Here is a 25,224-nt window from a genome sequence, read left to right as displayed (position 1 = left end):
AAACATTCATTAAAGGTGCGAGCCTGTTAAGACCACCAGTTTTTCATCCTGCACCTGATCTTGATTTGGTGCTGCATTAACATCCCCTTTGAACTGGCTGCGTTAAAATATCTGTCATGGAAAACGGCATTTTAGTGGCTATTACTTCAAGAAGGGTCTCAGAGCTTCAAGCCCTGTCTATTAAACCACCGTATTTGATTTTCCACAAGGATAGAGCATCACTTAGGCCTAATCCATCCTTTGTCCCAAAGGTCTGCTCTAGTTTCTGTCTTCAACAATCTCTAGAACTACCAGTTTTCCAAAATTCTCTAATGAAGCAGAATACACTCTCCATAAATTGGATGTTCACAGGCAATTACGCTTCTATTTAGACAGGACTCAGCAACAAGTCAGACCAGTTGTTTGTGTCCTTCTCAGATAATAAATTGGGCCAAACCATCACAAAAGCTACAATCTCAAAATGGATCAGAGATTGCATAACTCAGGCCTATTCTTCTTCGAATAAGCAACTTGCATCATCTATCAAAGCTCATTCTACCAGAGCTATGGCTACTTCTATAGCTTTTCATTCCAAGCTCGCTATTTCGAAATTTGTGCTGCGGCTACTTGGTCCAACCCGCACGCTCATTTCCCACTACAAATTGGATGTGGCATCTAAAGGACGAGCTTCATTTGGTTCCACGGTACTCAGGAGTGTTTTCCAGTGAGCCACCCAGGATTCAGGTGCTAGGACGCTGTCCCATCATTCAGAATGTATAGGATCACATAACATCTTTTAGTTATGTACTCACCATAACTTCAGATGTTTGGGATCCATCTCGCCATTCCTGATACCCACCCTCCTTCCCCTGCCTTGCAGATCAGAAGAGATTGAACGGTTTTGAGCTCTACTGTTTTTATCTTGTTTCATCTGACGATGTTATATAAGCAGGGTATGCATGTGTGCATGTATGCGGACAAACTAGATCTGGGGGACTGGTGGTGGTGCATCCTGGGATATAGTAAGCTCAGCCAATAAGAGACTTCGCTCTTTGGCATAAGGAGCCGAGGATCAACCCATCATTCAGAATGTAGGCGAGATGGATCCCAAACATCTGAAGTTATGGTGAGTACATAACTAAAAGTTTCCCTTTCTTCAGCCTCACCTTTGGGACAAAGCATGGATTCTGGACCCTGCTCCAGTCCTCCTGACTCGCTCGTCAGGAATGGCTCTTCCAAATCTGGACAATCTCAGACTAACAGCTCAGTTGCTCCAGTTTTCCTGATCTTCAGGTTTCCGTCCCTTTTCTGTCCAGTCAAACATATTTTATAATCTTCCCATAAAACATCTACACACACATTGTACAGAAGTAAATGGAGATTTGTTACATGGGCCAGTGAGAATTAGATCCTTTTTCTGCACCCATACATTATATTCTAGAGTTTTTGACAAAACTTTTCAATGAAGGAGCTACTGCAGCAACTGTTAGTTCACTTGGCAGCGATTTCTAATTTCCATGTAGGGGAGAACTATTCTGGAATCATGTCACACAGACTTTGTAAAGTGTTTTTAAAGGAACCACTGTGATAAGATCCCCATATAAAAGTCCATCAACACCCCCCCCCCCCCAAGGGATCTGAATTTCATCTTGTCTAGCATTATCTGTCCACCCTTTGAACGATCATCTACATGTGAGCTGAAATACCTCTCCTGGAAAATGCTCTCTTTTAGTGGCTATTACTTCAGCCAGAAGAGTTTGTGAATTGCAGGCTTTGTCTGCCAAGCCCTCCATACCTAGTTTTTCGTAAGGACAGAGTTTCTTTACGCACTAACCCCTCATTTCTACCGAACGTCGTCTCAAAGTAACCTCAACCAGTCTCTAGAGTTGCCAGTCTTCTTCCCTAACTTTCAGAATAAAGGAGAATATTCACTGCATTTCCTAGATGTTCATAGACTGTTACATTTCTACTTACATAGAACTTCTGAAATTAGAAAATCAGATCAGCTCTTCACCTCTTATTCTGATATTAAAAAAGGTCACCCAGTCACAAAAGTTGCCTTATCTAAATGGCTTACACTATGTATTTCCTACGTTTATAATTTAAAGAATAGAGCATTTCAAAGAACGTTAAAGCTCATTCCACAAGGTCTGTAGCCACGTCTGCAGCCTTTCAAGCTATGTTACCATTGGACAGCATCTGTGCTGCAGCAGCTTGAACAGAACTTCATACCTTTATTACTAATTGCAAAGTGGATTTGGCCTCTAGGAGCCTCTTTTGGTTCTATGGATGTTCTTCATGTTTCACTGTTGTAGTCATCACACTTGGGTTTGTCTGCCTGTAGGTAGCCCTCAGTCGGCCCGAATACCAGAGTCTTGGGATTTCTGCGTCGGATGCTGTCGCCTCTTCCATGACATCAGATCGTCAGGGGTATAAAACATGCAGCCGATGCCATTACATCAGTCTTTCTTGCCGTGAAGGAAGCAGAAGCAGTTCGCAAGTGCCGGTCGGCCACTACCTGAAATTTTCGTTTTTCAAGTTTCATACCTGAAGTCTTCTAAAGCCAAGTACTCCGTTGGGAATCTTTTTCTTGTTCTAACCGATGTCAGAAAAAGTTAATAGTTGTCTTGTTTGTGCAAAGCAAATACCTCAGAGATTTTCATTCTTAATGCGTCACCTGTTTAGGCCCAGACCACAATGTCCCTCGCTTTCAGTTTTGTGCCTTAACGCACGAACCATTCATCGTCGTGCTGTCTTTGTTGCTAAATTCTTTCGCTGTCCTCCATATTCCAAAATGGCTTCGATAAGCCATCTGACTGCCGATCTTCTGAAAAAACGTAAAGACAGAGACCGCACAGGTCCAAAACTACCAATGACGCTTCCGTTAAGCTAGTCACCAGTCCGCCAATACTCAGTGAGGTGCCTTTGTAGCCCCTTGATGCCCGCTTCTACAGATTCTCAGACCTCAGCTGAAACCCATTCGGAATCTGGTATGCCGCAAGATGCTTCTTCGACTATGGAACCTGCGGATGTCTCTACCTTGGATGGGTCCGGAGCTTCTGTGTAGGTACAGGCTTCTGAGGGTGTATTCCAACCTACCAATGTTCATATTAAACAGACAACTTCGTTTTTAGCTAAAACTACCAAGTTTCTCAGGCCCGAGTTCACACAACGCCTAGAAAACTGATGACCAAAGCGCATGCTCAAGCTCCCATGCCACAAAAACAAATGCTTAGAATGGCTGAAGACCTTATTACTCTAATTAGGGAAAGCCAGCCTTCCCCTACTAAAAGACAAAGAATCTAGTTTCCTTCTGATTCTACAGACCTGGAGTCCGATGACTCTGACCTTTCTGATTACCAGGACATACCCTTATCAACCTATGAGGAATCAGATGCAGAGGAATCCATTCCCTCTGCCTCCCCTCCAGAGGATTTTTCTTTTGGTGAAACCTTGCATACTTTTAAGAGAGTATTTCTGCTGGGAATGAAAGGACTATGCTCATTCCAAAAAGAGACTCAGAGAATTTTTAGAGTTGCCTCAGCACAGGCCTCTAGCTATACTTCCTGTCCTGGATATTGTAGATGATGTCTTCATAGAATCCAGTCTTACTCCAGACACTTTACCACCGGCCCTTAGAAAACCTGACCGGTACTACAGAGTACCTGATTCTCACAAATTTCTCTTTTAAGAATCCTACTGCGGATCCAGAGACTATTTCCCAGGGACCTAAAGGCATTAAGGCTACTACAGCCAAAAACCCTACCCCTTCAGGCAGAGCTTTAGACAGACTGAGTCAGAAGGTATATACCTCTGCAACTCTTGCCATCAGGGCATTGAATTGCCAGTTTCACATGTTGAAGTACCAGCAACATATTATGGAACTAATTAAACAAAAAATGGTGTTACTTACAGATTATGCAGAAAATAAAGATTTGCAAGAGTTAATGCATTCTGCAAACCAAGTTAGTAAACCTACTTTGCACTAAGGTTTTGATGCCCTAGAAGCATCTTGCAGGGCTGCAGTCACTGGGTCTGTACTGAGAAGGCATGCTTGGCTGAAGGAGCAAATCTTGCCAGATCATGTCAAAGCAAAATTACTAGACGCTCCTTTAAATCAGGACCATTTGTTTGGCACCAACACAGAAGTTCTTAAAAAGATGGAGGAAAAAGCTAAATCTATGCAAACTGTCAAAGAATTCTTGTAGATGCAGCCACCTAGATTCAGTAGGCATTGGCCTTCTGAAAACTGGTAATTTCTAGCACCTTCCATGCCTTCTCTGTCCAAACCCAGGGGAAACAGACCACCAAGACTACAGTCTCGGGGTATGCAGAGATCTAAACAATGGAGTGCTCCCACCTCAAAAACAGGGAGTGGTAAGTCACCCCCTTATGGAAAAAGTTCACAATGACTTTTCGATTATCCTTCCTAGCCATGCCCAATTACTTGCACCCCTAGGAGGAAAACTTACCCCATTACTCAGGACTGATGGGTTATAAACATTGTATCCCAGGGATACAGATTTTACTTCCATTCAGTGCCCAACCCCAAGTGAGTTTCCAGGCCTTCCTCCAAACTAGTGGGCAGAGGCTCAAAAGCATATACTTTCTCTTCTCAATATCAGGGCTATTAAACCCGTTCCAGTAGAACAAAGAGGACAGGGTTTCTACTCAAGACTGTTATTGGTGCACAGAAAAGAGGGCTCTTGGCACCCTATCCTGGATCTATCAATTCTCAACCACCTTTCTGGTGGTCTCAAAATTCAAAATGCTTACCCTACAACAGCTTCTCCCTATGCTAGCCAAGAATGCCTGGGTAGTCACCCTAGACTTAAAAGAAGCTTATCTGCACATCCCCATAAGGGAGTCTTGCAGGAAATATCTACGTTTCAGGGCAGGCTCTATGCTCCATCAGTTCTCTGCACTTCCCTTTGGCTTATCTACTGTTCCCAGAGTATTTACAAAGTGCCTGGCTCCAGCCATTGCATACTGCAGGCAGAGAAATATTCAAATTTTCCCATACTTGGACAATTGCCTGATTCAGGTGGACAGTCGAATTGCTACTTCAGCACCTGACATTTGTAAAAAGTCTTCCCAGTTCATTGGGGTACACCATCAACGAAAAGAAATCACAACTGGTGCCCAGTCAAAAGATTGTATTCCTCGGAGCAAGCTTGGACACAATTTCCCAGATGGCATTTCTCACTTCAGAAAAACAGGTCCATCTGACAAACTACTTCAAACAAATGGCTATCAAAACCCAACTGTCTGCAAGGAAAATACTGCAAGCCCTGAGGTTCATGGCCTCATGCATTCTGCTAATTCCATATGCAAGACTGCATTTGAGGAAGCTTCAATGGTACTTAAAAAGTCTTTGGTGTCAACATTATCAGGACCTGGAAACGGTGATTCCTATCATACCTTGGCTAAGGACAGAGTTCCTTTGGTGGGCAGAAGCATGCAACCACAACAAGGGACTGCCCTTCACTCAACCCCTTGCCGCCCAAACCCTGACAACAGATGCATCAGACTATCCATGGTGGGCTCACATGGCAGGCAAATGCATTCAAGGCAAGTAGAGCCCAGGGCAAATTCTCCTGCATATCAATCAAAAAGAGATGCTAGCTGTACAGAATGCTCTGACAGCCTTCAAATACCTAATCCTTCCTGGACACCTGCTGATACAGACAACACCACAGTTATGTGGTACATAAGCAGGGTGGAACCCATTCTTACCCACTCTGCAGGTTAGCCATGGCCCTGTGGAACACCGCCTTGAGCAACCAAGTGCACCTACAAGCTCAATTCCTGCCAGGCAAACAAAATTCACTGGCAGACGACTTGAGCAGGCATCTACTGGAGCCACATGAGTGGAAATTGAAATCCAACTCCTTCAAACTTCTAATCCAGAGGTGGACCTCTTTGCCTCCCCTGAGAACCACCAGTTGAGCAAATTCTGCACCAGGAACCCTCACAGCAGGGCCTGAAAGGTGGATTTTGTATCCTTCACATGGGAAAAACTCTCAATTTATGCCTTTCCCCTTCTGCCCCTCCTCTCAAAAGTACTGCTCAAGATCAAACAGGACAGGCCAAGGGCAATTCTTATTGCCCCAGACTGGCCACGCCAGCACTGATGCCCAATCCTACTCAGTCTGACAACAGTGCCACCCTGGCACTTACATCAGACAACTTCCCTGCTGTCTCAGCAGGAGGAACAGATTTTGCATCCTCAGTTGCAAACCCTAAACCTTGCAGCCTGGCTTATCCCCTGAATACACCAACAATAACCCTCAGAAAACAGGTGCCGGACGTCATTCTTGAGGCTAGAAGGCCTAGTCCTAGGAAATCCTATGCTGAAAAGTGGAAAAGATATTGTACTTGGAATCCGTCTCAAGGAAGGGACACAAGTGCTCTCCTTACCTCAAATCCTGGATTACCTAGCAGAGCTGCTGCATAGAGGCCTATCCTTCTCCTCCATTAAGATTCATGCCTCTGCCATCTCAGCTCATTATAATACTGAGCCACCTCTTTTTTTTTCACCCTCTCATCAAACAGTTCCTGAGAGGGGCTAACAATTTAAGGCCCTCCTAGGAGAGCTCCCACCCCTGCCTGGGACCTTAACTTTGTACTGGAAAAGTTCACGCTTCCCCCTTTTGAACATGCTGCTTCAGCAGAGTTAAAATTTCTCTCTTGGAAAACAGCCTTGCTTCTAGCCATAACTTCAGCAAGAAGTGTCTTGAGTTACAGGCACTAATGGCTGTGGAACCCTTCATTATTTTCCATACTGACAGGGTTTCCCTTAGGACTAACCCATCCTTTATGCCTAAGGTGGTGTCCAGTGTGGCTCTAAACCAATCCATCCATTTGCCAAACTTCTTCCCTTATCCTCAGAATTAAGGTGAAAGGATCCTGCACTCCTTGGACATGCACAGACAGCTCAGGTTCTACATTTCAGAAAATCTGACCAGCTGCTAGTCAGCTTTGATACAGGGGTAGAGGGCAAGGCCATTTCAAAGCAAACAATTTCCAAATGGGTAGCACACTGCATCAATTTCTGCTACAAGCACCATGGAAAACCTACCCTACAGGGGATCAGAACTCATTCCACTAGGGCTACTTCCACCTCTACAGCATTTCTCAGGGGAGTCCTTACCAGGGACATTCAAGAAGCTGCAACTTGGAGTTCTGTACACACCTTCACCAAGCATTACCACTTATTTTTTCTAAGTCCAGAGCTGGATTTGCTACAGCAGTCTTACAAGGCCTGCTAGCCAGCCCTAACACTTCTTGACTGCCTCCACCCTTCCTAAGCTTTGGGAATCAACCCTAGTGTGATGACTGCAACAGTGAAACACGAAGAACATAGTACAGTTGTGTACACTTGCCATAAATGTAGATGTTCGAGTGTAGTCACTGTTGCAGTCCTGGTTTCCCTCCCTCCAACCCCCTGGTTTTCTTTATCCTTTCTACCTGTACTCCTTATGGCCATTTTCAATGGCAGTGGTAGTTACTTTTTACTGGTGGTGGTCTACACCATATAATAGCTTCCTATTTTGGGGGTTCCTGACATTTGGGGCAAGAAAAACTGATGCAGTGGTGTCTGCTGCATGTTTTATACCCCTGACGACCTTACGTCATGGAAGAGATGACAGCATCCGACGCAGAAATCCTAAGACTCTGGTTTTCGGGCTGACTAAGGGCTACCTGCGGGCAGATAACCTAAGTACGATTACTGCAACAGTGAATACACTGGAACATGTACATTTATGGTAGGTGTACACAACTGTACTTTCTGAGGAATATTCTCCCATGAGCATCCCAAGAGTCAGGTTGCTTGGGATGTGGTACCTTTAGTGAGAATAAAGTTGAGGTTGACAACATCACATAAAGTTATGTACTTACCATAACATTCCATGTGTGTTGTCCATCTCGTCCTTTATTCTCACAACCCTCCCTCCATGCCCCCATGGCTATACTCCTGGGAGACAGAGTAGCATAATTTGGATACTACAGGGCCGTATAGTCTCAGAATTTATACTCTGGTGTATATTCTGGTATATATTTATACATAATTTTTCTGTCTTACCTCTGTAAGAGTACTAGGGGCAAACAAGATCTGTGGAAGTTGAGGAGTTGCATTCTTGATAAAGAAGGATGCCCATGAGCTTTGCTGAAGACCTCGAGCTTTTGAAATGCCTGAGACAGATCTGATGGATTGGATCTGACCCATCAGTGAGAATAAAGGACAAGATGGACAACACACATGGAACATTATGCTAAGTACAGAACTTCTTTTTTGACCATAACACTAGTAGTTTTGGCAAACAAAATAACATTTTTCTTTCATAAGTCTGCAATATACAGTCAGTATTTAAGACAGACCTCTGCTTACAACAGTGTATAGCTCATTGTTCACCAAAGACCTATATTTTACATTTTTTTTTTCTAATTTGTATAATTTATCGGATGTTATAAATATAATGGTGTGTTTTCTGTAGAGTATTTTGGAGAAAAGCTCTCAGGAAGCAAGTAGTTTATTTTTATTTATTTAACATTTGTTAACTGGGAAAGTCCGACTTAGAACAAAGCCAATTTTCAGTGGAGGCCCGGGGAGAAACACTTCAGATGCACGTCTTTGTAATGTGGGAGGAAACCAGAGCACTCGGAGGAAACCCACACGAACAGAGGGCATGCACACTCCACACAGAAGGAACCCCAGCCAAGAATCGAATTGGAGAACCTGTTGCTGTGAGGCGGCAATGCTACTGCTGCACCACTGCACAGTCGGTTTCCTGGTTTAGATCTTAGGATGCAAAGGTGTTTAATTGTACCCCTGTTTAAGATTAAAGGAGTTTGGGGGGGGGGTCCTCATTTGAGACCCCCCAAGACTGAGATTGCTGCACCATGGGACTTCATTTACATTGTAGAGAAGTTCACTTTGCCAGCTTTGAACACCCTACAGATTCCTCTTCTAGAAGACTGTCATTTTGGTGGCTGTTATTCTGCTAGAAGAATGTCTGAGTTGCAGACCCTTGTATGCAAAGGACCATTTCTCATCTTCCCTAAGGATAAGGTTGTGTTACGTACCAGTCCAACTTTCACACATAAGCTGGTAACAGAATTATCCTGGAACCAGGCTGTTCATCTCCATGTATTTTTCCATCATCCCAGAACAGAGGGGAGAGATTCCTGCATTCAATGGATGTGCAATAGGCAGCTGAGATTTTATTTAGACTGAACAAAGCACATTACAAACTTGTTTGCTAAGGGCAGGGAGAGGACGCCAGTTTTCAAACCGACCCTGTCCCCTGACCCATTCAGTCAGCACCAGTTGCATTCCTTGCTCATCATCGAAGACTCTATCTTTAATATGAAAGACACCACTTTTGTTTTCCAGTGAAGTCCCACTAACACGCCAGTAAATGCCACACGCTGTTTTATGTATACCCAAATCGGTAAGCACTTTCTTCTTAAAGTATTGGCTGATGTGAGCAAAAGGTGCTAAATGATTTTGGTACGAGTAAAACAGTGAACTACTTTTATTGGCTTTGTCAGTGTTTTTTGTGTTGTTTTCTCTTGTGCCTATCTTGCAGTTTTTTTTTTTATTTTATTTTAATTTTGACTTTTTATAGTTTTATTTTCAAAGCATGAATGGGGGGATGAGACCTGCTGGATTGCTGAACTGGTTCTGGCCAGTGATGGGTATAGTGCACCATTTTGGTTGGCAAGTTGACGGGTTTATATTATTTGTAATGGTAGGCTGATACAATTGTTCTAAACTTTTGAGTTTTAAAAGGGATACACTGGTAGTTGTCTGTGGGGACAGTATAATCTCCTGTAGCCTGTGACAAGGAGAGAAAACTTGGATGACCTTGTGGTTTGAAAGATCTTTTTTGGAGGGGGGGGATTCTTTGGAATTGGATCCATTTTATTTTTGAATAGTGCCAAGACTAGACTAAGACATTTGCTGGCTTTACAGCAGCAATTGTCCCTTGAATCAGTTCTGTTTTGTCCTTCAGTTTGTGAAGGTCCATTGCAACTGCATTTAATGTAATGGCACTGATAATGAGAAACAGTTTTGTATTGCTTTTAAAACATTTTTAGCTTCTTTTTCTTGTCTGTCTATACATACAGGAACGTGTATGTATGTAATTCCACTCAATGACACCTTCACATGAGGCTGAAATAATTCAATGAGTGCACATTTCATAGAAAATGTCATATACCTTCAAATGCTTTTTTGCAGGGGTGCAATCCTTTGTGCATTCACTATGTAGATGGGGGCAAAGCAGCACTCTCATATATAAACAAATAGGTGCATGGTCCCCAAACATAACTGAACATACACAATGTATGTAACTAATGCAGTCTTCACATTTATTAACAGAAAACATGCTATTCACTAGTAAATAGTTACATGGGAAAACAGTTCTGGCTGATTTGAAATTGGTCTTGCTGTGAGTTTGCAGTATGTTCATTTGGCTATGATTGATATTATTGGCTGTGTAATTCCAATCCATATTTGATTTATCTGTTTTGAGTCAAGCTGTTTGACAGTGTTTAGTCATATGAACTTCCAATTTGGCCTGCTTTGTCACCTAGGTTGCATACGGTTTGTCTAACAAGCTGCTTTGGTCGTTGCACTTGCTAGAGCTTCCTACCAGGGTATCATTTTAAGGGAATTTTTTAAGTTGCTTTTCTACTGGTTTATCATTCTTATGACAGAATTTAAGGGTTGATGTTAAGTTGTCAATCTCGCCTTCATTCTTGCTGGATGGGTTACGGCCAATACTAAAGCTCGAGAGCTAATTCCACCGGTTCGAGACTCCCCTATATCCCACAATGCTAGGCGGTAACTACTCAGATCTCGTTTGCCGCTTAGCTGACGAGGTGCTTCTTCTACCGGCTCTGGCAGGTTAGTAAGTTTTCTAATTAGAAACTTCTATTTCAACCCCTAATTTTTTCCTTTTACCATAGTTTTGTTTATAGTATTTCATTAGTTTAAATCGGGTCCCCCTCTAGTGTCTGAAATCCCTTTTTATTCCCTTCTTAACTTTTAGGCCTTTGGCCCTCTCCCTCTCCTTCCCCTAGTCCTTCAGTGTGACTGAATTTTTATTTTTTGCTTAAGGGTGTGTTTGTCTGTTGTGCTTGTGTTTTTACACTGAGTTAGGATGTCTAAAGACTCCAAGGTCTCAGGCTTCAAGAAGTGTGATTCGTGCTGTCAGAAAATGTCTCTGACAGACGGTCACACTTCTTGTGTATATTGCCTGGGACCTTTGCACCTGCAGGACTCATGTGCTGTATGCCATGCATTCAGCCCTAGAGTCCTGCAGGAACGCAAAAATAAATTGATATTACGTGGCTTGTTAAAGCCTGAAGGCCCCCCGACCCAGTCTGTGTCGGGGAAGCCTTCTAAGACTTCCAGACCGTCGGCTCCAGTTTCTGAGCCGTCCCCTGGAAGCATTAGATCGGCTTCGACATCGGCTCCGGCTGGAGCCGATGTTTCCAAATCTCATACTATCACCTCTGCTCCGGCTGGAGCCGAGGTTGACAAGACTCATTCGGCTCCGATAGGCTTATCGGAGCCACCTGCTAAGAAGAGGTCTAGGTCCCCTTCCATCGGCTCCATCCATTCGGTGCCGGGATCTCCTCTTCTATCAGAACGGAGCCATAGGTCTCACTCCTCTCGGTCCTCCAGGCTGTCCGACCATGATTTACAAAGGGTGGTGAGTAGACTTCTCAAGTTCGAGGCACTGGCCCAAATGCTGCATAGCCCTACTCAACAGTCAGCGGCTATTTCCATCCCTGATTTTATTCCTCCTCCGACTCCTTTGAGTTCGGAGCCGGGGCTCATCGGAGCTGTGGCTGTCGGTGCTTCGGAGCCGATACCTTCCCTTTCGGCTCCGTCGTCTGCTCCGATTTCCTCATTGGAGGGATCTCGGCGCCGGGCTTCCCTCGTCTGCTCCGAGGGGGCGAGTGGCATTGGACCCTTGTCCGACCCCGTTCTCCCTCTCGGAGCATCGACGCTGGTGAGTTCGGCTCCGACATCGGCCTCGGAGCCGTCCCTGTCGGTGCCGGGGGGGGGGGGACCTTGTCTCCTCGGAGCGGGGACCTCCGGCCTTGCCTGATGGGGGCGCCTTCGAGGTCATGCGGAGCGTGCTAGACCCAGTGTCTACCCCACAGTCGGCTCCGCCCGCTTCTCTCTTCAGTGCCTGCGGTGATTTCTACCCATCCCCTTGTATCAGACCGCAGAGAACCAGCTCCTCAGGTTTCCCCATTGGGAATTTCCTCCTCTTCCGAGGCCTCTCCTGATCCAGTAGGAGAACCTCCTCGGAAGAGACAGTGCAAGAGGAAGCACATTGACTCCCCTGAGTCTATCACCTCTGACACTGACTTGGAGGAATCTGAAGGTTCCCCTCAGTCCCCCTCTGAGTATGTCTCCTTTGCTGACATCCTTGAAATCCTGAAACAGAGGGGGAACTGGCCCACCCTTAACCCTTCAGAGGACGACTCAGTTTACCTTGAGGTGTTTGGCTCTCGCCCTTCCACTTCCTGGGTGTCCCCTCCCTTTGACCCCCTTATGGAAGTGGTGGCAAGGAAGGCTTGGACGGCCTTTGAGTCAGTGGAACCTACCCCAAGGAGGCCATCAAAATGTATTACTGCCCCTAAGGAGAAAGAGTTTCTATCAAAAGGTGTCTCTGTTGATGCCATGGTGGTGGCCGCAGCCACTAAGGAGGAGTTAGCTGATCCTTCGGTACCTGTCCATCCTCCTAATAAGGAGTCTAGGACCATGGACAGGTACGGTAAGTGGATGTTTTCGTCAGCGACCTTCTCAATGCAGTCGCTGAACTACTTGTGTCACTTCACCCGTCTCCAGAGAGATTTGCTCAGAGATATGGGTGAGGCTATAACAGGATCCAACAGCTGAGGGGTTCCAAGACAAAATGAACTCCCAGTTGGCAACCCTGAATTCGATTGTTAACTCCTCCATGCGGCTTATTTCATATGCTGCTGATGGGGCGAGTAGGGCCGCAGGCACAGGTGTAGCTTTACGACATCACGCCTGGATGCGGCTTTGCAATTTTGCGGACCCTTTCAAGGCGTCCTTCACCAATTCCCCCTTTGATGGCTCAAAATTGTTTGGTCCTCAGGTGAAAGGATACAGTGACTAGGTGCGAGGTGGAAGGTAAGACTCTCTGCCATGGGAGTCTGTTTTTCTACCCCTTCTAGACCTTATCCAAAAGGTCAGAGGGGAGAAAAAATGTGGTTCCGCAAGCCTCAGGGAGTCTCATCTGACGCACAAGGTCGATTCCCCTCTAGAGGCAGAGGGGAGAATAACAATAGACGCTGCCCTAGAGGCAGAGGAGGTCCGCAAAACCAGGGTAGCAGAGAAACTTTCTCTGATAAACCCTTTCAGCATCCCTGAGGAGCTGCCCGGCTGTCCACCTTCGGAGGCAGTCGGGGGAAGATTATCACTGTACCCAAAAGCCTGGCTTTCCCTCACCCAAGACAAATGGGTACAGTCAATCATATCCGAGGGTTGCAAAATTCCCTTTATTCACACCCCTTCCCAACCCAAAGGATCCCTTCCAGACGTTCCACCCAGTCTAAGGGAACAAGCAGCACTAGAAATATCAAAGCTGCTATCAAAAAGAGCTATCCAATCAGTCCCAGCAGACCAGCAAGGATCCGGAATCTACTCCAAATTCTTTTTGGTACCAAAAAAAACAGGGAACTGGAGACCTATACTGGATCTCAGCAAGTTAAACAATTATATATAAAAAACAAAATTCCGGTTGGTCACGCTACAGTCCATTCTACCCTTCTTGGGTCAGGACAGTTGGATGTGCTCGATAGACCTTCAGGATGCGTACTACCATATCAAAATGCACAGACGCTCCAGGAGGTTTCTCCGCTTCAGGCTGGGAGCCAGTCGCTACCAGTTCAGAGCCCTGCCCTTTGGTCTCACTACAGCCCCCCCGAGTGTTTACCAAATGCATGGCGGTGGTCGCGGCTCACTTGAGACGTCAAGGATTCCAGGTGTTTCCATATTTAGATGACTGGCTCCTTACCGCCACCACCAGACATCAACTGCTTCTAGCCAGAGACTTCACCATCCAAATTTGCCAGGCTCTAGGCATTTCAATAAATTTCGAAAAATCTGCCTTGTCAATCTATTACCTTTATAGGCGCCACCTTAGACACACTCAATCTTTCCGCCAGACTTACAGAGCAAAGAGTGTTAGATATCCGCAAACAAGTTTACCTTCTATTACAATGCAACAAGGTCAAAGCCAGGGTAGTCTTGAAGGTATTAGGACTCATGGCAGCTACTATCACCCTTCTCCCCTTAGATCGTTTCCACATGAGGATCCTCCAATGGATGCGGTTTACTCAATGGTCCTTCCAACAGCTCCCGATGTCTCACATCATATTAATAACTCAATCATGCAAGAATCACCTGTCTTGGTGGATCACATCACCTCAAGTTCTCCAAGGCGGATCTTTCGTTCCTCCCCCCAAGTCGCCACGGTGACAACGGACGCCGCCCTGATCGGGTGGGGGGGGGGGCATTATCAGGGCAGGACAGTCCAGGGCACGTGGCAACCTTTCGAGTGTCACTTGCACATAAATGTCTCAGAGATGAGAGCAGTGCTTTTAGCGTTGCAAGCCCTTCAGGACTCTTCCCACTGGGACTATTGCAATTCAGACGGACAACATGTCCGTAGTGTGGTACATCAACAAACAGGGCGGAACCAGATCCTACCCCTTATGTCGAGAGGCACTCAGACTTTGGCAGTGGTCGATTTCTTCTCAGCGTTTTCTGATGGCAACACACATTCCCGGGAAGTCCAACGTGATTGCGGACAAGTTGAGCAGGGCCATTCTGATGCCCCACGAGTGGTCTCTGAAGAAATCAGTGCTGGAAGAAGTCTTCCAAAGATGGGGCCAGCCTTGCTGCGATCTTTTTGCTACTCCCCAAAACAGCAAGTGTCATGACTTTTTCACTCTCTTCCTGTTACCAGACCATCCCACCAGAGATGCTCTAGTCCACGATTGGCCCCGGGGACTTCTGTATGCTTTTCCCCCTTTTCCACTGATATCTCAATTAATTCAGAAAGCTATCGCCTTGAGAGTTACAATGATCCTCATTGCCCCTTACTGGCCTCGACAGATATGGTTTCCGTTCCTCCATCATTACCTGTTGGAGCAGCCATGGCATCTGGACCCGGTGCCAGACCTGTTGACCCACCAGTCGGGCCAGCTGCACCACTCCCTTCATTCTCTCAACCTCACAGCATGGTTTCTCCAATTCCTACCCTAGCCAGGCTTCCCTTAATCTCTCATTCGGTCCGGAACATCCTGATAGCCTCTCACAAATCTTCTACCAGGAAGATTTATAATAGTAAATGGAAACGTTTTTCCTTCTGGGCAGCATCAAAGAATATAGACCCCTTCACTGCACCTATCCAGTCTATCCTAGACTTTCTGGCAGAGCTCTTCCATTTAGGCTCTTCTTCATCTACCATTAGAGTACAACTAGCTGCTATATCTAATTTTCATGTAGGAGTCTCCGACTCCAGTATCATGTCCCATAAGCTCTGCAAAGCCTTTTTAAGAGGTGTTTTTCTGCTCAAGCCCACAGTCAAAGATCCCTCACCTCAATGGGACTTGAATTTGGTTCTGGCATCCTTGATCCTCCCCCACTTCGAACCAGCGGCTTCATGCCCTCTTAAGCTGCTCTCATGGAAGACACTTTTCTAGTAGCCATAACTTCAGCTAGAAGGGTATCTGAACTTCATGCTCTGTGCAGTCGTCCTCCTTACTTAGTTTTCCACAAAGATAGGGTGTCCCTCCAGACTAATCCATCCTTCCTACCTAAAGTTTCCTCTGAGACAAATCTGAACCAAACGATTGATCTCCCAGTATTTTTCCCTGACTATTCCAACAGGTCGGAACAAAAGTTACATTTTCTAGATGTTCACCGCCAACTTAGATATTATTTAGACAGGGCTAAACAGTTCAGGAAATCTGATCAACTTTTCCTGTCTTATGCGGAAGGGAAATTGGGCCTTCCAGTTACTAAGGTGTCCCTTTCAAGATGGCTTACCTCTATAATTACCTTCATCTATGAAATCAGACATCAAAAACTGCCTTCAAGACCTAGAGCTCATTCAACTAGGGCATTAGCTACATCTGTAGCGTTTCAGGACAGGCTGCCTATAGATTCCATTTGTGCAGCAGCCACTTGGGCTTCTCCTCGTACCTTCATTTTACATTACAAATTGGATATGGCCTCCAGAAACCGTGCCAGCTTGGGTTCCACTGTTCTCAAGAGTCTGTTCCGATAGACCACCCGGAATAAGGTGCTAGGGACGCGGTCCCATCCAGCAAGAATGAAGGCGAGATTGACAACTTAACATTAAGAAGTTATGTACCTACCATAACGTTCCATGTTAGTTGTCGTCTTCTCGCCTTCTTTCTTGCGTCCCACCCTTCTTCCCCCTAGCCTGGACAGACCGATAGAAAATTTTGGGATCTTCCTTTGGAGTTTCCTTCCCACATGTTCTACCACCTCTATTCCCCCTTTTATGTTTGTGTAGCTTACATTCAGGTTTATATAGAGGTGGGTTCTTTTTTCTCCATACTATGGAGACCAGAACTGCTTGGTTTAGCTATCAAACGAGATCTGAGTAGTTACCGCCTAGCATTGTGGGATATAGGGGAGCCTCGAGCCGGTGGAATTAGCTCTCGAGCTTTAGTATTGGCCGAGTCGGAGCCGAGGTTCGGCTCCGAACCCATCCAGCAAGAAATAAGGCGAGAAGAAGACAACTGACATGGAACGTTGTGGTAGGTACATAACTTCTTATTTTTCTTCTGCCAGTGCACCAGTGATCAGTGTCGAGTGCATTAATATTTTCTTTGGTATCAGCAAATTGCATGCCGCAGCCAGCCTATGACTGTTAGCCTTGTTAGATCTTGCCACCAAAGTGTGATTACTTTTAGGTAGCAGTACAGACTGAGCAGAAATGGTGCAGCTGTTAGTTATGACAAGAATGTGAACAGTGTGCTACTTCTGTGGTGAAATGGAAGGTAGGCACAGTAAGTAACAAAGTAATTCATTTTTGTCATTTGAAAATCTTTAGTGTTGGGGATAAAGTTTTAGGGTTAGAGTAGGGATAGAATTTTAGAGCTAGTTTTAGGATTATAGTTAGGGATTGTGATATGTTTTTTAGGGTTACAGTTATGGTTAGTATTGCTACAATTTGAGTGTTGCTTACTCACGGTGGTTAGATGTAACTCGCATTTGTATTCCAGAAGATAAGTTAATATGCAACACAGCTTTTTTTCACTTGGTTGCATTGAAAGACTGGTGTTGAACTGCCAAATACAACCTTGTTAGAAAGCAACATTGTAACCAAAAGCTATTCTGTTTTTGGCCAGTGAGTGAATGTACTACCACAAAAAAGCCAATCATCAGGAAGATATTTACTGTATATTACACTGCTATTGCATAGACCTATACTGTGTGTGTGTGTCTGTGTGTGTGAGACTTATTTGTTTGTGTATACCACTGTATTATGTCATGACAAGTACCTTTATGGCGGAGGGGGTGAAGCATGATACTTGCGTATATAGTTTGTAAATTTCTGGCTGCACCCCTGATGTTCATCGTGCATACAGCTGCAGTCATAACAGATGGGTTTTCCTGCCGTCAGGTGGGTCCTCTGTCGGCCGAATTCCAAAGACTAGGTCCGGCGTCGGATGTCGTCGCTTCTTCCCTGACGTCAGTGCGACAGGGGTATAAAAGAACCAGCCGATGCCATTTTCTTCAGTCTTTCTTGCCGCGCGGTGCCCGAAGCAGAAGCAGTTCGCAAGTGCCGGTCGGCCAGCTCCTGAGATTACGAATATTTTTCAACCGAAGTCTTCTTGAAAGCTAAGTACCCCGTTGGGGAAACTTTTCTTGCCTCAGACCGATGTCAAAGTTAATAATTGCATTTCATGTGGGAAGCAAATACCGCAAAAGGATTTTCATTCCCTCTGCATTCCTTGCTTAGGCCCAGACCACGACGTCTCGGCCTGTCGTCTTTGTGCTACATTCAACAGACGCACTATTAAGCATCGGGTGGAGTTCACCCAACACTATTTTGGCAAAAAGTTTAATTACATTATGTCGTCGGATACTCCGACTCCAGTTTTGAGTAAAAGACATAAAGATAAGGACTGACATACGAGGTCCGCGACTTCTACCGACACCACGCTAAAGCCGACTACAGGTGCTCCGGTTCTCAGCGAGGCGCCTACGCAGCCCCTGACTGCCGATGACACTTCATTGGCGGTGTCTTCTGTGCCCGAGGTCGCAGGCTCTTCAGCCCACCTCCTGACTACAGATACCGAAGCCACTCTTGTCGGGGAAACTCAAAGTTTAGACAGGCCTGCCACCTCTCAAGGTGTCTTCAGGCCTTCTTCTTCTTTTTCCATTAAGGCTTTCACTAAGTCTAAAGCAGCCATGCATACTAAAAGACAAGCTCCACAGGGCCCCTCTCAAGGCCCCATGCCTAAAAAGCAGATGCTCAAAATGGCTGAGGATTTGATTACTCATATCAGGGGTTCTCAACCCCCCTCGGACAAAAGGCCCAGAGTGGAGGAAGAATACCCTTCCTCGGACCAGGCCTTCATTACTTCAGAACATTCTGAAGACCAGGAACATTCATACTCCCCTTTTGAAGATTCTGATGCAGAGGAGTCCATTCCCTCTGTCCCCCCCCCCCCCCCGGAGGATTACTGTTTTGTGGAAACCTTACATACCTTGAGGGAACACTTCCACTGGGAAGGCCAAGAGTACTCAGACTCGAAGAAAAGGCTTAGGGATTTCCTCTTGCTCCCTCAGCACAGGCCTCTGGCTATACCTTCTGTCTTAGACATACTAGATGATGTGTATTCGGAGGCCAGCCTTAACCTAGATTCTTTACCTCCAGCTCCAGTCAAGCCTGACTGGTATTACCGGGTTCCTGATTCACACCAATTCCTATACAAAAGCCATGTGGCTGACCCAGAAACTATTTCACAGGGTCCCAAGGGAATTAAGGCCTCCACTGCCAAAAATCCATTACCTTCAGAGAGAGATTCCAGAGCTTTAGACAGGTGGGGGAAAAAGGTATACACCTCGGCCACCTTAACCATGAGGGCATTAAACTGTCAGTTCCATATGTTAAAGTATTAACAGTTTCTGTTATCTCAGTTGAAAAGCAAAATGTCACAACCTGAACAACCAGACTTGAAGGAGTTGCAGGATTTGTTACATAGTGCAGAGCAAGTGGGTAAACATACCTTGCAATGTGGTTTTGATGCTTTAGAGGCCTCATGTAGAGCTGCTGTTACAGGATCCAGTCATACGTAGACATGCTTGGCTCAAAGAGCAAACCTTACCCGATCATGTCAAAGCTAAATTACTAGATGCACCTCTTCAAAAAGATGTATTGTTTGGTGTTAAAGCTGAGAAGGTATTAAAGAAAATGGAGGAAAAGGCAAAATCAATGCAAACAGTGAAAGATTTCCTACAGGTACAACCTCCATGTTTCAATAGAAATTGGCCTTCAAAAAATTGGTCCTTTCCAGCTACGGACAGACCCCAAAAAGGTAGATACAGGCACCTGAGGGTAGAGGGCACACTCAAGGATCATTTAGAGGCAGACAACGGCAAGCACCTACACAAAGAGGTGGTGAGGATAGTTCACAGCCATTCAGAAAGCAGAACCAATGACTTTCCCCTTTGCATGCCAAGCAAGGCTCAAATGGCAGCACCTTTAGGTGGAAAACTGGCATTATTTTCGAAAAATTGGCATATTGTCACAAGAGACAAATGGATCCTGGACATTATAGACAGAGGCTACAGATTCCACTTTCACACCCTTCCAAAAATGAGAGGCATGCCAAACCTGCCACACAATCAAAGGGCAGAGGCACAAAAACAAATTTCAGATCTCATGGACATGAAAGCTATTCAAGAGGTACCTGCACAAGAACAGGGTCAAGGTTTTTATTCCAGACTATTCCTGGTACCAAGCAAGGGCAAAGATTGGAGACTTATTTTGGACCTATCCATCCTAAACACATTTTTACTCGTACCAAAATTCAAGATGCTCACATTACAGCAGCTTCTTCCCATGGAGTCTTGGCTGGTAACATTGGACCTCAAGGAGGCATACCTGCATGTCCCAATCAGACAAGATTGCAGAAGATGCCTCAGATTTCTTGCAGGTTCAACCCATTATCAATTCTCTGCATTGCCCTTTGGCTTATCTACTGCGCCCAGAGTGTTCACGAAATGCCTGGCGTCAGTAATTGCCTTCTGCAGACTTCAAGGGATACAAATATACCCATATTTGGACGACTGCCTGATCCAAGCGGACAGCAAGCACATACTTCTGAAACATCTGGCATTTGTAATAATGTTGTTGAATTCTCTGGGATACACAGTCAACAAAAAGAAATCAAGGCTAATACCCTCTCAAACAATAATTTTCCTGGGTGCCAGCTTGAATACAAATACCCAGATGGCCTACCTCACGCCAGAGAAACAAGGGCAACTAACTCAATACTTCAGAAAACTGGCAACCTTCACCAGGCTGACTGCAAGGAAAATCCTGCAGGCTCTGGGATTCATGGCATCTTGCATCCTGCTAATCCCATGTGCAAAGCTGCATATGAGGAAACTTCAATGGTACCTAAAAAACTTATGGTCTCAACACAGCCACAGTTTGGAAACAGTTATACCACTGATTCCATGTCTTCCAAAGGAATTTCTGTGGTGGGCTCAAGCATGCCAAAGAAACACAGGTCTCCCATTCTGCAAGCCTCAAGCAAATCAAGTCATCACAACAGACGCCTCGGACTATGCCTGGGGGGCGCACATGACAGATCGGTGTATTCAGGGCAAATGGTCCCAAAAAGAAAAGCACCTATACATCAATCAAAAGGAAATGCTAGCAGTAATAAATGCTATTATGGCTTTCAAAGACCTACTGCATATAGGCCAGCTATTGATAAGGATAGACAACACCGCAGTAATGTGGTACATAAACAGGGAGGAACCCATTCATATCCCCTATGCAGGCTAGCCATGTCTCTTTGGAACATGGCTCTGGAATTACAAATCGAACTTCAAGCACAGTACCTGCCAGGCAAGGAAAACACGCTGGCAGACAACCTAAGCAGAAATATGACAGATCCACACGAATGGAAGTTGCATCCCCAAGTTTTTACAAAGATAATTCAAGCATGGGGAAGGCCAGACATAGATCTCTTTGCCACCCACAGAAATCACCAATTGACAAAATTCTGCTCAAGGACCTTTCATCCACAGGCCTGGAAAGTGGACGCACTCTTTCAGTTGGACAACAGTGACAGTTTATGCCTTTCCACCTCTTCCTCTGCTGCCCAAAGTTCTATTAAAAACCAGAGCAGACAGACCAAAGATGATTCTCATTGCTCCAGACTGGCCAAGACAACACTGGTACCCACTCCTGAGGAGCCTGACTCATTCCCCACCATGGATCCTGCCTCTAATGCCTCTTCTACTGACTCAGCACAACTTCAAAACTCTTCAGTCAGCTGAAAACACTCAATCTAGCCGCATGGAAGATTCCTTAAATTCACAACAGACCCTACTCTCCAAGGAGGTGCAGGATGTCATTTTGGAGGCCAGAAGGCCTTCTATTAGAAAAGCCTACTCCGCAAAATGAAAACTGTTTTGTGCCTGGAATCAGAAAAAGGGACAGAATCCTGGAATACTGAATTTACCTCAAAAATTACAGTACCTAGCTGAGATGCTAAGCAGTGGACTTTCATTCTCCTCCATCAAAATCCATGCCTCAGCCATTTCTGCAGAATACAACACTGATCCTCCTTTATTCTCTCACCCCCTCTTAAGACAATTCCTCAGAGGGGCTACGAATATAAAACCCCCAAGGAAGCAACCAGTACCTGCTTGGGACCTCAATTTAATTCTAGAAAAACTGACCTTGCCTCCTTTTGAGCCAGCTGCTTCAACAGAACTGCAATATTTGTCCTGGAAAAAACAGCCTTCCTTCTGGCTGTCACCTCAGCTCGCAGGGTTTCGGAACTACAAGCCCACATGGCTGTGCAGCCTTTCATCATTTTCCATCAGGACAGAGTTTCCTTACGAATCAATCCTTCCTTTATGCCAAAGGTAGTATCCAGGGTAGCCTTGAATCAGGCTATCCACTTACCTACCTTTTGCCCTAATCCTCAAAACAAAGGGGAGAGACTACTACATTCCTTGGACCAGACAGCTACGTTATTATTTGGACAGAACAAAGCCTTTCAGAAAATCAGAGCAACTCTGTGTCCTATGCTACAGGTGCTCAAGGGAAGCCTATTTCCACACAGACTATCTCAAAATGGATAGCCCACTGCATACGATTTTGTTACTCTTTTCATGGTAAAACTGTACCTGCAGGCATCAGATCTCACTACACAAGGGCCACAGCTACCTCTGCAGCTTTCCTCAGGGGGGTTCCTACCAAAGATATTTTGGAAGCAGCCACTTGGGAGTTCTGTACATACTTTCTCCAAGCACTATCACCTACCATTATACTCCAAATCTAGAGCAGGCTTTGCCACTGCAGTCTTGCAGGGCATCCTGGCTCCTCCTAGTTCCACTTAGTGCCTACCACCCCTTTTTTAGCTTTGGGATTCTACCCATCTGTTATGACTGCAGCTGTATGCACGATGAACATAGTACAGTTTTGTACCTACCATAAATGTAGATGTTCGAGTGCTAATACAGCTGCAGTCCAGGTTTCCCTCCCTCCTTCCCCTCTTGGGACAGGTCTAATGGCTAACACCTCCTCATACAACCTGATTGGGGTATTCTTTTATGGTGTATTTGCTTGCAACTACTGTTTTTTGATTATATTGCATTGCATTATTACATAAATTTATGTATTGCCTTCCTTCTGGGGGCACCTGACATCTGGGGCAAGAAAAACTGAAGAAAATGGCATCGGCTGGTTCTTTTATACCCCTGTCGCACTGACGTCAGGGAAGAAGCGACGACATCCGACGCCGGACCTAGACTTTGGAATTCGGCCGACCGAGGACCCGCCTGACTACAGGAAAACCCATCTGTTATGACTGCAGCTGTATTAGCACTCTAACATCTACATTTATGCTAGGTACAAAACTGTACTTTATGGATGTGTCCATTTCTAAACAAAACTGCATTCATTATCAGACTTTGGTTTCCACTTTGAGGTTTTGTAAAGGTAAATAAGTTGAGCTGTAACCACTCTTCCAGCCTACCAACTGCTTATATCACAAACAGACCTGTAGCAGTGCATGTATGTAATATGTGTTGCACAAAATCAGACTTTGGCTTCCAGGTTCAATAAAGGAAAAGAATTGATGTTACTGCTTGGTAAAATTACATTGGTGGTTTTGTTCTCTAGTTTGTGTGGGTTGCTTTGTGTTCTAATTTACTTCATTTTTCTATTTAGGTACACAAGAAGGATAAAAAATACAAATGCATGGTGTGTAAGAAGATCTTCATGTTGGCAGCAAGCGTTGGAATTAGGCATGGTTCTCGGCGCTATGGTGTGTGTGTGGACTGTGCAGATAAATCTCAGCAGGGTAATCGGGAAGGTGTTGACCAAGTACAAGATTTAGATTTCCCTAGAGATGAAGACGAAGAAGAGGAAACTGACAACTTAGCAGTCGAGGTTGACGAGGATTTAATGGACGAAGGAGAAGAACCAAATGACCAATCTCAGTGGGAACAGTCTGGAGAAGTCTGTGTAACTTTAGATGATTAGGGATCTAGTACACTGTTCCAAAATGGGTCTGATACCATTACACAGATATGTAAGGTTTTTTTTTTTATTTGGACCGGGCGTGTGTTAACCTGTTGCAGTACTGGATACGATGATGGTATTTCTGTGAAAATGGTAAACAGAGGCTTTTAGCAAAAAAAAAAAAAAATTTTAACAATGAAAGATATTTGCACAGGACTGTACATTATACAGCCTTTTGTTTGAATAATACAGTCGTTGCATCTCCAATCAGTACCAGAAAAATGTATTTTTTATTATTTATAGGATAGAGTTATGTGGTTCCTATCAGAACAATAATTGAATTATTGCAATGTTATGCTTTAATGTATCAATTTTCAACATGAGTTTAGTTAAAAGTGAAAGACAAATGATCGAAGGTGAATTACAGTTTGAAATTGTGCTGGAGCGTTCAGATGTGCCCTCAGACTGATAAAGTGCAGTTTTTTATTATTTGCACATCATTGGGCCAGTATGAACGTACGGAGATTCAACATTTTTCAGCTTTATAAAAATAGTTAGAGTAAAAATGTATATTTTCCTATTCTATAATGTTATCGGTTTGACTAAATTATGATAGGTGTGTGTGTGGCTGGATTCTAAGTATTCACTGAGGAAGGATTCATATTACCATGGTGCTCCATCATTTGCAGACCATTGTTTTTTATTTTGTTAACTATAAAACTTCCTGTAATGCCCTCTTTGTAGAATGAGGGTTAAATGTTGGTCAACTTTCATTTTAGTTCCGTTAAAACAGTCTTTGAATGTGCAAAACTTTCACATTTCTAGGGCTTTGTAATGCTGTAAAGCATTTTCCCCTTGAAAGTGACTGTTCACTGTTCAAGAGCTTCATAACATTCCTGCTGTATTTGTTGAGGTTTCTGATGAAGTCTGTGTTATGATTTGTGCTCTTACTAGTCAACTTCTTAGTTCAAACTAGTATTTCTGTTTTCCTGATACTGTGGACTCTGGATTTTATTTTGGCAGAAATATTTGCTTTTTACACAGTCCAGTGAGCCACACTTCAGTCTGTAGTTCTGGAAACGATGTTTATGCTTTCACGTTTCAACACTTTGTTTTGCCTAGTGACTTCTGTGGTTGAATAAAGCAAAATACTAGTCAGCTTACAGCTGGTCATTCCAAACATTTTTTATTTTAAGTAGCTGACTTTGCCAGAGTTTGGTGTCACTGTGCTATGAGGTCTGTGTTTCTGCAGCATGAGAGATCTGATATGAGCTTGTGCACTTGTCTGCTTTACTGCAAACAATGGTCTATAACAGTGAAATACCTCCCCACCCTGCCAAAGAAGGCAGCAAGGTGCTTAGTAGCCCTCTTCTCTACAATTTTTATAGAGCAGTGAAGTAGTAAACATGTTTAATGATTGCATTAAGTA

General features: G+C 44.6%; 1 protein-coding gene across 1 annotated transcript in view; it reads left to right on the top strand.

The window, feature by feature from the left end:
- The window catches only part of ZBTB10 (zinc finger and BTB domain containing 10), a 592,770-nt gene extending 567,812 nt beyond the window's left edge, over positions 1–24,958 (top strand). The window contains exon 4 of the mRNA XM_044065781.1: positions 23,502–24,958. Coding sequence (XP_043921716.1) covers positions 23,502–23,816 — 315 coding nt within the window. The 3' untranslated portion in view covers positions 23,817–24,958. The remainder of the gene's footprint in view (positions 1–23,501) is intronic.
- Positions 24,959–25,224: the final 266 nt, after the last annotated feature.

This window comes from Protopterus annectens, chromosome 3.part0, assembly GCF_019279795.1.
Source record: "Protopterus annectens isolate FY-2018-M chromosome 3.part0, PAN1.0, whole genome shotgun sequence".
Lineage (NCBI taxonomy): Eukaryota > Metazoa > Chordata > Ceratodontiformes > Protopteridae > Protopterus > Protopterus annectens.
Note: the sequence above shows the minus strand (reverse complement) of the source record. Positions and strands in the feature narration are given on the sequence as shown.